This window comes from Penicillium vulpinum (genome assembly GCF_028829585.1).
Source record: "Penicillium vulpinum strain IBT 29486 chromosome Unknown utg000003l_segment0_segment0, whole genome shotgun sequence".
Classification (NCBI taxonomy): domain Eukaryota; kingdom Fungi; phylum Ascomycota; class Eurotiomycetes; order Eurotiales; family Aspergillaceae; genus Penicillium; species Penicillium vulpinum.
In genome coordinates this window covers 8,976,618-8,991,625 of record NW_026643243.1, presented here as the reverse complement: position 1 = coordinate 8,991,625, position 15,008 = coordinate 8,976,618, and the positions used below count along the sequence as shown (strand labels likewise).

The 15,008-nt window shown below is 50.0% G+C and overlaps 6 protein-coding genes across 6 annotated transcripts; 3 read left to right on the top strand and 3 right to left on the bottom strand.

Annotated features, from left to right (window-relative positions):
• Positions 1 to 147: 147 nt before the first annotated feature.
• Positions 148 to 1,608, top strand: N7479_008443 (Hsp20/alpha crystallin family protein; the record flags this gene model as incomplete). Its single annotated transcript, XM_057256137.1, has 1 exon — positions 148 to 1,608. One exon carries the CDS (start codon positions 148 to 150, stop codon positions 1,606 to 1,608), a length of 1,461 nt encoding a protein of 486 aa, XP_057109999.1.
• A 284-nt stretch (positions 1,609 to 1,892) lies between these two features.
• On the bottom strand, positions 1,893 to 3,313 carry N7479_008442 (uncharacterized protein; the record flags this gene model as incomplete). Its single annotated transcript, XM_057256136.1, has 3 exons — positions 1,893 to 2,367; positions 2,443 to 3,233; positions 3,299 to 3,313. 3 exons carry the CDS (start codon positions 3,311 to 3,313, stop codon positions 1,893 to 1,895), a joined length of 1,281 nt encoding a protein of 426 aa, XP_057109998.1.
• Positions 3,314 to 3,730: 417 nt separating this feature from the next.
• N7479_008441 (RTA1 domain-containing protein) lies at positions 3,731 to 4,733 on the top strand (the record flags this gene model as incomplete). Its single annotated transcript, XM_057256135.1, has 3 exons — positions 3,731 to 3,890; positions 3,957 to 4,199; positions 4,282 to 4,733. 3 exons carry the CDS (start codon positions 3,731 to 3,733, stop codon positions 4,731 to 4,733), a joined length of 855 nt encoding a protein of 284 aa, XP_057109997.1.
• Positions 4,734 to 4,965: 232 nt separating this feature from the next.
• On the bottom strand, positions 4,966 to 8,352 carry N7479_008440 (ankyrin repeat protein; the record flags this gene model as incomplete). The annotated part of the gene is made up of 1 exon (XM_057256134.1): positions 4,966 to 8,352. The coding sequence occupies one exon, from the start codon at positions 8,350 to 8,352 to the stop codon at positions 4,966 to 4,968; it is 3,387 nt and encodes a 1,128-aa protein (XP_057109996.1).
• Positions 8,353 to 9,397: 1,045 nt separating this feature from the next.
• Positions 9,398 to 12,116, bottom strand: N7479_008439 (uncharacterized protein; the record flags this gene model as incomplete). Its single annotated transcript, XM_057256133.1, has 2 exons — positions 9,398 to 11,506; positions 11,571 to 12,116. The coding sequence occupies 2 exons, from the start codon at positions 12,114 to 12,116 to the stop codon at positions 9,398 to 9,400; spliced, it is 2,655 nt and encodes an 884-aa protein (XP_057109995.1).
• A 1,071-nt stretch (positions 12,117 to 13,187) lies between these two features.
• N7479_008438 (aminotransferase-like domain-containing protein) lies at positions 13,188 to 14,719 on the top strand (the record flags this gene model as incomplete). The annotated part of the gene is made up of 3 exons (XM_057256132.1): positions 13,188 to 13,676; positions 13,789 to 14,174; positions 14,260 to 14,719. The coding sequence occupies 3 exons, from the start codon at positions 13,188 to 13,190 to the stop codon at positions 14,717 to 14,719; spliced, it is 1,335 nt and encodes a 444-aa protein (XP_057109994.1).
• Between the last annotated feature and the right edge of the window lie 289 nt (positions 14,720 to 15,008).

Genomic DNA, 15,008 nt, shown 5'->3' with positions numbered 1-15,008 from the left:
TCGTAGCTCGCATATTTCTGGTATCAGATCAAGTTATCTTTCACTTCTCTGGCTTTTCTGGCTTTTCTTGAGTCCCTTTTCGATATCTTCCAACGTATCACATATCATTTCCTCTCGCAAGTTCTCACAACAATCTACCACACCAAGATGGCTTCCATCTACCAACTCAACCAACCTTCCAATCCATTTTGGGACATGGTCAATGGCAATCTAGAGGACCATCCATTCTTTGCTCCTCGCGGCCACCGCGGCCACCACGGCCACCACGGACATGGTCGTCGTGGATGGGATAATTCCCAGCAGAGCGACAATACCTCCCGGGGAGCTCAAGCAGCTAAACCCACTAATTCCAACGGCAACATGGAGAAAGACGAAGCATCAGCGTCGGAATCTGACTCCCCAGAAAACCACCACCATCGTTGCGATCACTGCGGAAAGGGTAACGGTATGAGCAAGGGCCACAGGGGTCCAGGCCCATTCCATGGAAAGGGTGGCAAGGGAAAGCATGGACATGGCCCTCACACCGGGCTATATGGCTATGGTCACCATGGCCACCACAACACCTCCAAGGAGTTCTCACGCGATTCCGAAGCAGTCGGCGAGCTCTCAGAGCCCAAAGCTATTTCATTCGCCTCTAAGGAGAAAATTGAAACCTCGGCATCGGACTCTGACTCCCCTGACAACCACCACCGCCGCCACGGCGAAAAGTCCAAGAATAAGGGCCATGGAGGCCCCGGTCACCATGGACCAGGTCCCTTCCGCGGCAAGGGCGGCAAGGGAAGACACGGCCATGGCCCTCACGTTGGGCCATATGACTTCCACAGTTCCGGCCATGGCCACCTCCACGGCGCCGGTGCTTTGGGGGGCCCTGGGCGCGGCGGAAAGGGCAGACATGGACATGGACACGGTCCCTATGCTGGTCCATACGGCTTCCCGGGCCACCATCACAACGCCAGTCCTCACGATTTCGGGTTCCACGGACAGGGTCACCACGGAAAAGGAGGTCGAAGTGGTCGCGGCAGACACCATGGCGGTTTCGGCGGTCCCTTCGATTTCCTGCGCCAGTTTAGTGCAGGACTTGGTTTCCCCATGGATGGAGCTACTGCAGAGGGCGTTGACTTCACGCCTTCCGTTGACGTCTTCGACACTCCCACCAATTATATTGTGCATGTCTCACTGCCCGGAGCTAAGAAGAGTGATCTCAGCATTGACTATGATGCTGATGAGTCTGTTCTGCATCTGGCAGGTGTTGTTTACCGGCCCGGCGTCAATGAGGATCTGAACCAGGCTCTTGTTATAGAAGAGCGGGCTCAGCACGTTGGCGTCTTTGAACGCGAGGTCCGTCTTGGGACTCGTATTGCCCCGGCTTTTGTCATTGTTGATGAGATCTCGGCAAAGCTGGAGGATGGTGTTTTGAATGTTACTTTGCCTAAAATTGTCCAGGATCCTGAAGTTGGGAAGAAGAAGGTTTCTGTGGAGGATGGCGAGTTGGAGAATGAAAAGGACGCCATGGCTATGGATGAGAGGACTCTCACTCCGGTGGAATCTGAAGAGAGCGATGTTGAAGATGGCGACGCGAGAGAGTATGTCAAGGTTCATGTGCAGTGAACAAAGGTCAAACTTCTGTGATTTTGGATTAGTTGGATTTTTGTTATGATTTTTGTTATGATTTTTGTTATGATTTCTGTTATGATTCTTTGTTTTCATCTATCATTTAATATTTGAAGTTGTTTGTCGTGAAATAATCAATCGCTGCTCAAATTTGGGTGGAATAAGTACCAATTTTGCTCTCTCTTATAAACCAAAGTTCCATGGCGAATATCGATGACCAAAATGCCGAAAATCTATCAATAATTCAGATTTGAAAATCACTAAAACAGGGTAGGTCGAGATCATTTCCCCAAGACCCATCGTTTCGGCCATATTAGCCACTCTTTAAAACCGGGGTTGAGCTTGAGCTCAATCTCCTCCAGCAATTGAAGCGAAGTGCCTTTGATGAACCAAGAATCGTCAACAATATGCAGCAGCACACACCAATGACTCAGCAGCACAAGAGCTGCAGGATGACATGCTTCCATGTCATCTCGAAAGTGTTTGGAAAGCGAGTATGCCCACATTAGGACCATTCCAACCTCCACATGGGGCCCTGCGAGCTCTATCTGACGAGTTGAGTTCTCAAAGAACTTCAGTGAGCGCTTGTAGTCTGCAAGGTGATCTGGAGGACGTGGTAATCCATCCGAAGCGCTCAAGTTCTGGTGAGACTGCGGTTGTATATGAGGGAATGGATAATCGTCAACAAACCGATGGAGTTGTGATATCCGAACCTGGATGTCGGGAGGAAGTAAAGATTGCTGCATGCCTGCTGGGCTGGAACGGAATCAGTTGGTCCAGTTAAGGGTTACCATGATCCCGATATAGGATTACAAGCACTCAAAAACTCACCTTGCAATAAGCATTTCACTTTCAAGCCAGACACAGTTAACAAGCGGTGCGAGCCGAGTTCTTCGAAGAGAGTGCAGCCATGGCTCCATAAGAGTCTGTAATCCCTGGACGACGGAGAAGAGCTCTACCATATTTGATATCGGAGCTGGCCAACGATCCTCGCCCAGTCGGACCGGTGAGGCACAGACATATACCATGATCATAGAGGCAAAGCAGAAAACAGGCTGCCAGTTGCTAGGGTCGATTGGGGAGGAAATGAGCTCCCGGAACTCTTTTAGCCCGGCTGCCTGATGGTAGGCAGACGCCTTGATGTTCCTTTCTTTCTGGGTTGGGAAGAGATAGGCGCGGTGCAGGGCAGCCAGAGCTAACAGTCCGTGCATCAAATATCGATTGGAATATCCCTCCACTGGGAGAATAACTCGCCAGACATGCCGTGAGTCTTCGCGGATTGTCAGTGTGTTGCATGTCACGGTACAGTAATGGTGCATGAGTTCAAGATCTGATGCCCAGTCATCTGTGTTCAACAACGGAATTTCACCTGGCGAGTCTGACAGGAATTGCAGTAGACCAGATCTACTCTCTGACTTGGGCTTGGTATCACCCACAGCCCCTGAGCTCCCAGCGGGAGTTACCGGGTATGACTCCGCGTTCAATGGCGAAGGTCCATACGACGATGCCAATGACTCTGACCGAGTAGCTGGAGTCTCGGCGGGAGTTGATATGTCACGCTCAACATAGGAGCATTGAATAGCATGTTTGGTACAGTTGGTACATGGATATTGCTCATCACACTGCGCTAGTTAGAAAAATCTGAAGCCGGGGCATTTTTGACGCACCTTCAGTCTTCGTGCCTTACATTGGGGACAGCCATTTCGTGACTTCCGATGTGTTCTCCTTGGGCCCATTATCAGAGTATATTTAAATTTAAAAGCAATATAAAGCTATTCGAACGCGGATACGGGGATACGGGGAAACGAATACGGAAACGGAGACGGAAACGAATTCGCTGAAAAGCCTCCCCAAGCCCCCACTTCGCCTGTCAAGGCTGCGTAAAAGCCAAGACATTTCCCAAAATGATAAGAATAACGCTCGAATCAATGTATTCAATTCGAAAGTCTGCTAAATTTATAGTGGATCGTAGACCCTGTCTAGGTGTCAAAGCTATGGGCTATGGTAGCGATGGTTGTTGCCCAGCCGATGGCTGTTGCCAGTTTGATATAATTCTCATCTGACCCCCAATTAGCAGAAATGAACTAAACTTCTTCAACCTTTCAAATCTCATTTCAAGATGGCGTCAGGCGAAAAACATAATATCTACGGGTACAATCCCTCTCTTCCAGCCGCTATCATCTTCATCATTCTCTTCGGCATCACTACCGCTTACCACGGCTATCAGCTCGTCAGGTCGCGATGCTGGTACTTTGTGCCATTTGTGATTGGCGGGATCTGTATGTCACCCACGCAAGCTACTTGTTCGATTATGTTCAAGCATCACTGACTCTGAACTCATACAGTCCAGATCCTAGGATACATATGTCGAGCTGCATCGCATGATAACTTTTATGGAATCCCCCTATATGCCATGCAGACTCTATTCATCCTGCTCGCTCCGCCACTCTACGCGGCCTCGATCTACATGATCCTCGGGCGAACAGTGACATATCTGAACGCGGAACACCTGAGCTTGGTCCCAGTCAAGTGGATGACCAAAGTCTTCGTGGCAGGAGATGTGTTCTCGTTCCTTCTGCAGTGCTCTGGTAAGTAAAGCCGCTATTATCAAATCATATAGCAGGTTAGTCATGGACTGAGAACATAAATACTAACTACATCTCATCTCAGGCGGCGGTCTTATGGCTACTGCGGGCTCTATGCGTGAAACAGGCTCGAACATAACCATAGGTGGTCTCGTCGTCCAGCTTCTCTTCTTCGGCTTCTTTGTGGTTGTCACGACGGTCTTCCACTTCCGCATCTCACGCAACCCAACTGCAAGATCGCTGTCAGATCGCGACCAAACTCGCAGTCAGGGGTGGAAACAGCGCAACTGGTTCACCATCATCCTCGGACTATATATTGTCAGCTTCTTGATTTTGGTGCGGTCCGTGTTCCGCTTGGTCGAGTACAAAGAGGGCTACGATGGGTACACCATGACACATGAGGTCTTCATGTATATCTTCGATGGTCTTCTGATGCTTTTCGCTATGGCCGTGATGAATGTGTACCACCCCGCTGAGATCCTAGGCAATGGAAAAGGTGGGAGCCAGGGGTATTCGGATGGAATGGAGATGGAATAAACACTAGACACTGTTTTTTACGAGTGCTAGAGCTAGCGCCTTTTAATTCATCACAGTGTCTTGAATTCTCATCCAAAGGTTCTTCAATTCTAATCGAAACTCCAATTACTTTCAGCGTTATTTAGAGGCGGGTATATCCAAGTTTTGCCCAAAGATCGAAGCAGCAAAACGGCCAAGGTGAAATGAGAAACCAAAAGACACGATATCCAATCATTACATGCCGTAAATCGTATCATCGTGATCTGTAATCCTGACTAAACCGCAGATCGTAACTTGTTCGCACAGTGCCATTGCCTAATTCACTGACGTATAGATTAGGCCGCCTCGACGCCTCAGTGCCGCGTGTAGAAACAGGTAGCAGAGTGCCACTATATCCAACGTCGATGCTCCTCCGCATGCGCGACAAACTTATAATTTTCTCCATTTCTAAAGTCTGGAACGTGTCCTCGCCCTGTTCACCCTTTGCAAGCATCTTCTCCCGGTTAGATCGCCAGCGTCGGCTACCCACGCGGAAGAAACCACCAATATCATCAACAGTGAGAGCAACCCAGATAAGTGGGATGGAGATTGCAAAGCCGATACCAAAAGTATACTTTGCCACATAACCAAGACTCAAGTTTTCGAATTGCTTCAGGTTGATCGTGAAGACAGAAGCGATAAACGATAACGGCAGGAAAATAATAGTAACAATAGTGAAGACCATGATTGTCTTTCCCTGACGGGCTGTACCGGCTGCCTGGTCACGGGCAAAACGTGCTTCAAACGCATTGGCGTGTTTCTGCTTGAGATCGAGCAGGTCCGTGATGGAGTGGTAGATTCGCTCAGCCTGTTTATCCATGCGGTCAATATCCTTCAGATGCATGTCGATCATGCGCTGCTGGTCTTTGAACCGTTTTTTGACCTCGAATTGAGACCGGTGCTGGCCTTGATAGGTCTCACAGATGACATCCTGGAAATCAAGCAGTACGTTATTCTGGTACTCCAGCACCGTCCGGATCATGTTCAGCTCGTCTCGGATGTCCTTTATCTCGGCTAGGAGATTAGTTTCCTGTCCGATATCCAGGAGCCGGTCGACGAATAGTGGCTGCCCGTCCTCGTCGCAGTAGTTACTGCTTTGATCGTTGTCGGTTGTTCCATTGCCTGACTTTGGTGAGGAGCTGTAGGAGCCGTTCAGCTTCCGGTGGCTTTTCAGCCAGTCTGATGCCTGTCCGGAGGCGTGGTTGAATTGGTTAAAGAGCACGGTTTCTTTGTCCGTAGCTATACCAATGGATGACTCGAACATATCTAGGAATTGGTACTCCTCATCGCCCAAGCGGTGTCGATCAAAGACTCCCGAGCATCGATTGGTGATTATCATGGCTAGATCATAGACAGATTTAACAGGGTCTCGGGTTTTAGAATTGATATCCTCGATAATCCCATCCAGCACGTTGAGCGGGTCATTCTTAGGTTGATCCCATCTCTGTGGGAAGGCTGTTACAATCAGATTTGTACCTAGAACCCACATCCATAGTTGATCCACCATGAATATCTTGGGGTCTGACTCCATTCCTGGACTTTTGGTCTGGTACCGGTACACCACTTGATCCTGGTCACGGCTCTTGGTATCGATGTTTGGGTAGAAAAACTGGTCCAGTGTTCGACGGACATGGAGGGAGGTTGTTGAGGATGATAGATGAGCGTCGATGAGCAATACGTCTCTTGTGCGCAATCTCTTTATCCCATTGGGTGCAAGATCAAGCGTTTCTGCTCGTGAGATTGCATCCTGCATCCTTTGTCTGCGCTCTGTGGTCTCAAAGTGTAAATATGGCATGAATACGCAGACATTACATGCAGAAACCAGAGGGTGAGGATCTTTACAAAGGGTTGATGAAGGTAGGGTTGATGACCTCGCCTGCTTCTCGCCCTGGCCCCACGGTGACTTCCCTTTCGTCTCCTGCGGCTTGGGAGTTCCCGGTGCGCTGCCCGACTTGCCACGCTTTGGGTTGGTTTTACCCTTTTTCCCATGTGGCCCTGCCCCTTCATCGGGGAAATAAGAATCCACCTTTTCAGGCTTGCCACTTGTGCTTTTTTGCTTGCGGGCACCGCTATCTGTGGCCTTCGCCTGTGCATGATCAGATACAGGCTCCTCGGAACTCTCCTCCTCATATCGCCGCAGCATCGTCCGGGGTGTATTCTGACACAACGGCCGCATAAAGTGCGAGTGAGTTCTTTGACCCCGATGCTGATAATTGAAAGACTTCTCCAGCCCCTTGAACCCATCAACATCGTGAGCCCCCTCCTCGATAAAAGACTTGGTAAGCAGAGCTTCCACCCACGCCATATTATTCGCCGGTAGGTGAATCCACCGGAAATCAGTTGCGCGACTATCAGCTGGCACAGTGGTAACAGCCTGTTTTCTAGGATTCTCCTGGTCTCTCCCATAAAGCAAATTAAACACTGACATGCGCTTAACCCGATTCTCATTATGAAAGTTTCCAAAATCAACAACAGTAGCATCGAATGCCGCACAAGCCTCCTTGACATCATCGGACAGACTCTCGACATTGTTAAACGGCGCAAGCAACAACACAATATCCTTTCGCTTGAACTGCGCCGCGCGCAGAAACGGTGTACTGCCAAAATTATCCCTAACACGGCGTTTCAGATCCGGCCTCTCGAGAAGACACCGCACAACCTCGCGGTGGCCCCCCTGCGCAGCAAGATGCAGCGGCGTAATTCCATTTAAAAGCTGAGCATTGATATGCGCACCTTCGCTGATCAAAATGCGTACAATCTCCTCACACCCATTATCACAGGCATTATGAAGCGGCGTCCAACCACCATCACTAGTAGCATTAACAGCAGCCTTGTGCGCGAGCAGCAGCAGCACGATATCCGCACGGTCATGAGCCGTAGCAATATGCAACGCCGTCTTACCACGCAGCTCAACTGCATCGATCTCTGCGGGCATCTGGACCTCCTCCCCGTCCCTCTCAATAGTCCTCGTCAGCAACAGCTCCGCCAACCTCCAATTCCCCGTTGCACAAGCCCAATGCAGCGGCGTACGCCCAAGTTCATCCTTCCCCTCATCCCCATCAACAAGACACTTTGTTCTCAATAACAATTTGACAATCTCATCCCCCCACCCCCATCGGCAAGACTTATCAGCAGCGAGGTTATGCAACACATTCCTTCGGCGCAAATCGTGCTTGTTCATATCTGCCCCGCGCATAATGAGCAAATGCAGGATGTCGGCGTGGTTCTTCCATGCTGCGGTCATGAGGGCTGTGCGGCCCTCTTTATCGGCGGAGTCAGGACTCGCGCCGTGGTCAAGGAGGAGACGGACGATTTCGTAGTGGTCGCGCTCTACAGCACGGAGGAGGGGTGAGGCTCGGTTGGAGGGGACGTCTGTTTTCGCGCCTTGGGTGAGGAGGTATTCTGTTGCGGCGATGCATCCTCGTTCGGCGCTGCGCATTAGCCCGATGCGGAGGAAGTTGTCGGTTAGTTGGTTGTACTCTTGGGCGAGGGTTATTATATTTTTGAGAGAGTCGATATCGTTTGATTCTGCTGCGCGTAGGAGCCGTGGTTCGAGGCGCTCGTGGCTGTCGCTCGTCACGCTGGAGCGGGAGGGTGGCATGGTGGGCAAAGGTGAGGTGTGAGGTAATAAGGTGAGTTGCGACGATTAAATTATATATGGTTGTGTACAGGGTGTCGTTAATTCATGGTCGGCGTTCTTGATTGAGTGATTGGGGTTCTTTCACTTTTTTTTTTTTTTTCCCTTTTCCCCCGGTAGGATAAAGAAAGCACGAGGGGATGAATGGGTAGGAGAAATTAGACAAGGCTAGACTTGAATCAAGCTCAAGCGACAGCATATGGTACTTTGCCCAGTCCGGAAGAGATCTGCAGGCGTGAAGGTCCTTTCGTCGACTCTGCACCTAACGGTGACAAAGGAAAAGAGGCTGTGTGGCTGGTCCCTCTCGTATTGCCTACTTAAGTGGGTTTTGCTTCAGCATATGTATGGTATGCATGATTTCACAGTCTGATAGGTTCGATCTTTTGAGTGGGAGAAATGAAGGACATTCGTGTAAAGTGCAGCCCCTGGAGGTCAATCCATATGGGGGGAAAACAAAGAAATTAAGAATATGGTTACTCCAGCCAGAACCATGGATCCAGGACAACTCAATGGTCACATGAACTACAAAATATCAACTCCACACAAAATCAGGAACTAAATATATAAACCCATACAAATTTGCACATGGAATTGTACATTAGAATCTATATTTCTATTGGGCAGCTTCCAGGGTAAACTACGGGAAAACAGGGGGAATCCATGGCGATGAGAGAAAGGCAGAAAGAGGAAAAAATTAAAATAACAAGGTGAAAGAAAAGTCCCTCCTCCGGAGATGCTGTTGCCGATATGCTGATAATTATGTGTTTCCTTCCCCATGCACGCTGCCCCCGATGAATTAAAAAGTTCTCGCTTTTTGTTTTCGTTTCCCTGTGCATCACGCCGACCCAACCCAGTAGTTCATGTCACAAAATGCGCCTATCAACAGAGAAATTAAACAGTCAAGAGTATGGAAATCAGAGTTACAAAACAAGTTTGTATTCTGAATATGCAGGCCGTATCGTAGTGCCATGGAATCTAATCATAGAGAATAGACACAAGACAATGGTATTTAGTGCTTCTTCTTGTTGTCCTTCTTCGGGACTTCCTTGAGAATATCGTCGAAACTCATGTTCGGGTTGAATCGACTAATCGGACGTGTGGGAGGTTCGATGGGGGCAATGCCTGCGGGAAGGGGTAAGGCTTCCAATCCAGGGTAGAATGAGTGACGATGTTCAGATCGTTGGGCAGTGGCGGGCGAGCGAGTTCGGGGAATGGCTGGAGGTGGGGTGAGTCCACCCGGGACTATCATAGGGTTCGGGTAAGGTTCCGAAGACGATCCAGCCGACGAATGATGGCCTGGGTAAGGCGATGATATAGAGGACTCCTCATCATCGTAGGCGACATCTTCCACCATAGGTGGATCGAGAAGAGAGCCCGCCTCGGCCCACTGCTCGGCGACTTGCCAGCAATGACTACGGCGGTATACACCTTCCACTCCGTTAATGACAACGTCAGATGGCAAGCTAACAACTCCAGCACCACCTGCAACTCCGAACCAGCTGCGAGCAGTCTTGGTGTCGTTGTGGATCCAGGGAGCACCGCCACGTGGGGCAATGCAGAGGAAGTACTCCACGCCCTCGTTGAAATGAACATCAGGGACATCCACCACCAGCATGGGAAGGGCTTGAATGACGGCGTATAGGAAGATCCACTGGCCACATCGGAGGTCGGTAATTTCATTAACATTCTTGCTCTGCGCGGAGCGACGCTCGAATTGCATGAAGCTCTCAATGAAAGGAGTGGGCCGCATGGCCTCCCGGGTATAAGATCCCATTAGGACAGCATTGATGTCGGAGTTCTTGAGCTTTTTGACACTCTGCTTAGCCTCCTTCTTGGTGTCAAGCGGTTTCCGATGTAAGGGCTGCAGCGAAGGCATCTGTGGAATATCGAAGGGAATGGGGGGTAGCACTGGTGGTGTGCTGCGGTCATACTCAGAGAGAACTTGTCGCAAGGCACGAACGGTCATTTGCTTTGGATCAGATGTATCTACCAATTCACTGCCCGCGCCCGAAATATCAATTGTGCGCGTCGTCAGGGACGTGCGATCGACCATCAAATCGTAGAGATCGGTGAAGTCGTGGTACAGATCCAAAAGGAGAAGACGGTTAAGTCCACTTTCCTCGAACTCGTTCTTCTTTGACCGAGCCTTGGGCGGCCACGAGCCGTACTTCTGTCGGTAGTACTGAATTGTAAAACGGCGGAATTCTTGGAATCCGGTCTTCCAGTTCTTGAAGCGCACCACCTTGCTTTCCTCGGAAGTAGTTGAGTTGGCGATACCTGAGAAAACAGAGGGGAAATCAAAATCTTCGATTTTGCCGTAGAGACCGCGCAGACGAGTGTCGAGATCAATGAACGCACGCTCCATTCGTTTCTGCGTGATAGGGTGGATGAAGGTATATTTAGGGCTCCGCAGTTGTTTGAGCTCATCCAGTTTTCCAACACCATGGACAAAGCCCTCCACATAGAGCGGATAGTAGCGCAGACGCTCGCCCAAGACGATGGCCTCGATCGTCTTCTCCCTGCTTCGACGGACATCTGCAAGGCGCAATTCTTCACAGTAATTACTAAAACTAGAGGTGGCAGTCTCACCAAAATTGGACGCATCCAAGTTGGAGAACTCAAAACGGGCCAAAAGGACTGCCACGTCCATGAAAATTGAGAAAAGAGTGGATGACTTGGGTGAGGCAATTAAAGACTGGCCAAGCAGGAATGCGAAAAGGTTGCGGAACAAAAGCAGAGTCTCTATGTCCTCTGGAGTGAGCCTTGCTTGCGGATTAGAAACATCGCAGTTCAGAGGAATAGGGAGATAAAGATGAAGCTCCTGCAATTCGTCTGGTGTATCTTCGAATGCCATTCTTTGGCTTCCAGCACTGTCGTTATCGTTGTCGTTTTCGGGTTGGTGGTCCAGCGGTGACATAGGAGGAGACATTGGGTTGAGTGATAGTGTTCGGGTTGGCTGCTCGAGGCCGCTCTTGCCATCGTTGCCGCGGGCTAGATAGGTCAGGGAGGGGGATTCGGCAAATATGGTAGAATCGACCTTGAAGGATGGGGCGCGGCCGGTATTCTGGGGGAACATGTACACATAAGTGTCACCTTGTTCGTTCCATAGTTCCTGGATCTAGAGAGTAAAATAAATATCAGCTTAAAGCCTCTCAAGACGGAAAAGGCTCGCGTATGCATACTTGTTCTCCTCTGGACAATGGAGACAGATCATAAACGACCTTCTGGTCCAGCCCTGCGATCCACGCAGCCGGGAGGGCGGGGGATGGCCGCTTATCGATTGAGCTGGCGCGCGAACGACCCGGCATCCAACTTCTGCGCTTCGACGGTGTGCTGGGGCGGGAATCCGGGGTTGACCCGGGAATAGTCAATCCTGCCGAGCTGGAGGGCCTGCTCATATCACGACCTCTACTCTGCGGACGGCCAACGGGCGAACTCGGAGTGCTGTTGGCCAGATCTTGGTTCACCGCCAGCAGTGAAGGTGGCGGAGGTAGACTCTCCATATCAAGGCTATCGGGCATGGTTCGAGGCTCGGAAGAAAAGATGGCATTCGGGGTCGAGACATGGCGACTGGGTTTTGAGCTGCTCTGGCGTCGTTTATCGATCGGGGTGTTTTCTGAGTTCAAAACTGGTGAAGACGCGGGCGATGAATGGGAGTCCCGATCTTTGGATCCTAGGGAAAACAGGGAAGAGATCCGCTTCGCCGACTTAACGGGAGCCGACAACATGGTGATAATAGATGGTGAATAGGTTTGAGGAGGAAGGCGACCCGTAGGTAAGAGAAGGTCAATCCCGCATGGGAGCCTTGGAAGAATGAAGTGTGTTACTTGGCAGCTGATGAGGGGAGTTTTAGGGGGTTGTGGAATGGATCGGCAGGAGGGAGAAGAATGGCAGGGAAACTTGATGAGCCCTGACCTCACACACTACCACAGAGAATGGATGAGGCTGAGGTGAGCCAAAAAGAAAACAAAACAGATTTAGTTAAAAGGGAGAACCTTTAGGAGAACTAATATGTTTGAAAAAAAAAAACAATATATATAAGGCTCCGATATTATTTTTTTTTCACTTAATAACATCTTACAATACGAAAAATGAAAATGACGGAGCACATTCGATCCAGTTTATTGCCAATAATAGAACTATAAGGTGGTCCCCTGGCTGTGCATGTCTTGGATGTGGACCTAATTAATTACAGGAGATTTGGGTGTTGTAGAGTATTTATATTATCTAGTAATCATATTGATATACACAATTGTCTATATATTGTAGAAAAAAGGGAAGAACAATATATATAGACATGTAGACATGTATATATATACCAAGCTTGGATATAGAAATCAACTTACATATCTCACCCCAGCATTCCCCATCTAATAAGAGTTCATATCCAAAACACGATCATCCTATGCATTGAGGGGATACAAGTGCATACTAGCCTGTATCGCCAAGGCACCTTCTTATGACATGCCTTGGGTACTCTATATATATATATATATATATATTAATACAACATATTCAGATGACATTTGCATGTCAACCTAACATATATTGTAGTACACAAAATATACAACTTTCAATGCCTGTATATTTAGACACATAAACAATAGCCAATAGGCAATTAGCTAATTCTATATGTTCCTGTACCTCTCCCCCTGGAACCGTTCCATTCCCGATCTCGGATGTAGTGTCCACCTTTGCCACATCTTAACCTTGGAAGCCCAAGCTTCATTAATTATTGGTTTCAAGTTTCAACCTGTATATGAGCACATGACACATATTCACAATTTAACATATTCGTCATGACTGTCACCATCTCCCCTGACCAGCCCATTGACCTCCAAATCGGTTGGCCCAACCCCGCGCTCCTCCCCGCCCCCATCCTCCGCCACTCCGCCACGACCGTACTGTCCAATCCCTCAATCGCAAACCCAGCCCTTCTCTATGGCCCCGATGAAGGATACGGGCCACTGCGCACACACATTGCAACATGGCTGAGTGATTTCTACCAGCCACGCGAGCCCATCTCATCACAGCGCATTTGCATCACCGGCGGGGCTAGCCAAAACCTAGCATGCGTGCTGCAAACCTTCACAGACCCGGTCTACACGCGGAATGTATGGATGGTCGCACCGACGTACCACCTGGCCGCGCGCGTTATGGATGATGCCGGCTTCGCCGGGCGCCTACGTGGAATTCCCGAAGATGACGAGGGCGTCGACATAGCGGTGCTGGAGAGCGGGCTACGCGCTGCGGAGGATATCGCCCTGCGTGCTGGGAATATCGAGCCGGTAGGATAACCCCGGGTCCATGATCCGTTTGAACTGGCATGAGCAGCGTCACCATGTCATGCCACTGTGCCATCGTTTATTGAGTCCCGGACTGACCCCTCTTTCCCTGCAGAAACTGAAACCACCCAGACCCTGGCGCAAAATCTACAAGCATGTTATCTACGGTGTACCGACTTTTGCGAATCCCTCTGGGAAGATTATGTCGCTACGTAGACGTGAAGCGCTTGTTCGCCTCGCTCGTCAGTACGATGCGCTAATTGTTACGGATGATGTCTACGATTTCCTTCAGTGGTCGGCTAAGCCGGACGGAGAGGAAAATCTCGGTGATCGCGCATGTATTGCGCGTATTGTTGACGTGGACCGCTTCTTGGACGGTGGTCCACAGGATGAATGGGGACACGCACTAAGCAATGGCAGTTTTAGCAAGCTAATCGGTCCAGGGGCCCGCACTGGCTGGGCCGAGGCGTCGGAAAAGGTTGCCTATGGATTATCACAAACGTACGGGGCACCGCTCAGGATGACTTGACTGACCACCCTTCGTTCTCACATACGGATTCGCAAACTAACCCGGTATCGCTTACAGAGGCTCTTCCCGATCGGGCGGCGCTCCTTCTCATCTATGCGCCGCTATCATTGACCAGATGTTCCCCACTGGCATCATCCAAACCCATATCCGCGACGTCCTCCAACCGAAATACGCCGAGCGCTATCACACCTTGCTATCTGCAATCCACAAGCATCTCGTCCCGCTGGGCGTCACAGTCCCAGCACCCACTACCGCAGCTGGAGGCTACTTCATGTGGATTGGTCTACCAGCACCATTACTCGCCGCCAACGTAGTCCAGCGAGCGCAGAGCGAAGAAAATCTGCGTTTATGTCCGGGTGATCTGTTCCAGGTGCCAGAAGAAGACCCTCGGGTGCCTAATGGGAAATTTGCGGACCATCTGCGTCTCTGCTTTGCGTGGGAAGAACCACAACACTTGGCGGAGGGAATATGTAGACTAGCGCGTGTTCTCAACCGTATGACTCGTACCCAGGTCTAGGTATTGATGCGCTGGATTTAGATCCCACTACAGAGTCACGCCGGTTGTTCCGGAGCACGGTCCAAGCGTGTCCACTAGGGACGCGTGGCGCATGGAATTCAAATACAATACTCCGTATTCGGAGTAGTTAGACAATTTAAACGTAGGCTTGCCAGCTCATACAAGCCCATCGAGTTGGATATACTACTTTGCACGCGTGTACATGTTGAGGCTCTGCGTCGGGCATTGCACGGACTGTGCCCGAGTTGCCCCTCAGGTGCCTCCAAAGGGTATTTTTGGAACCTTAGTT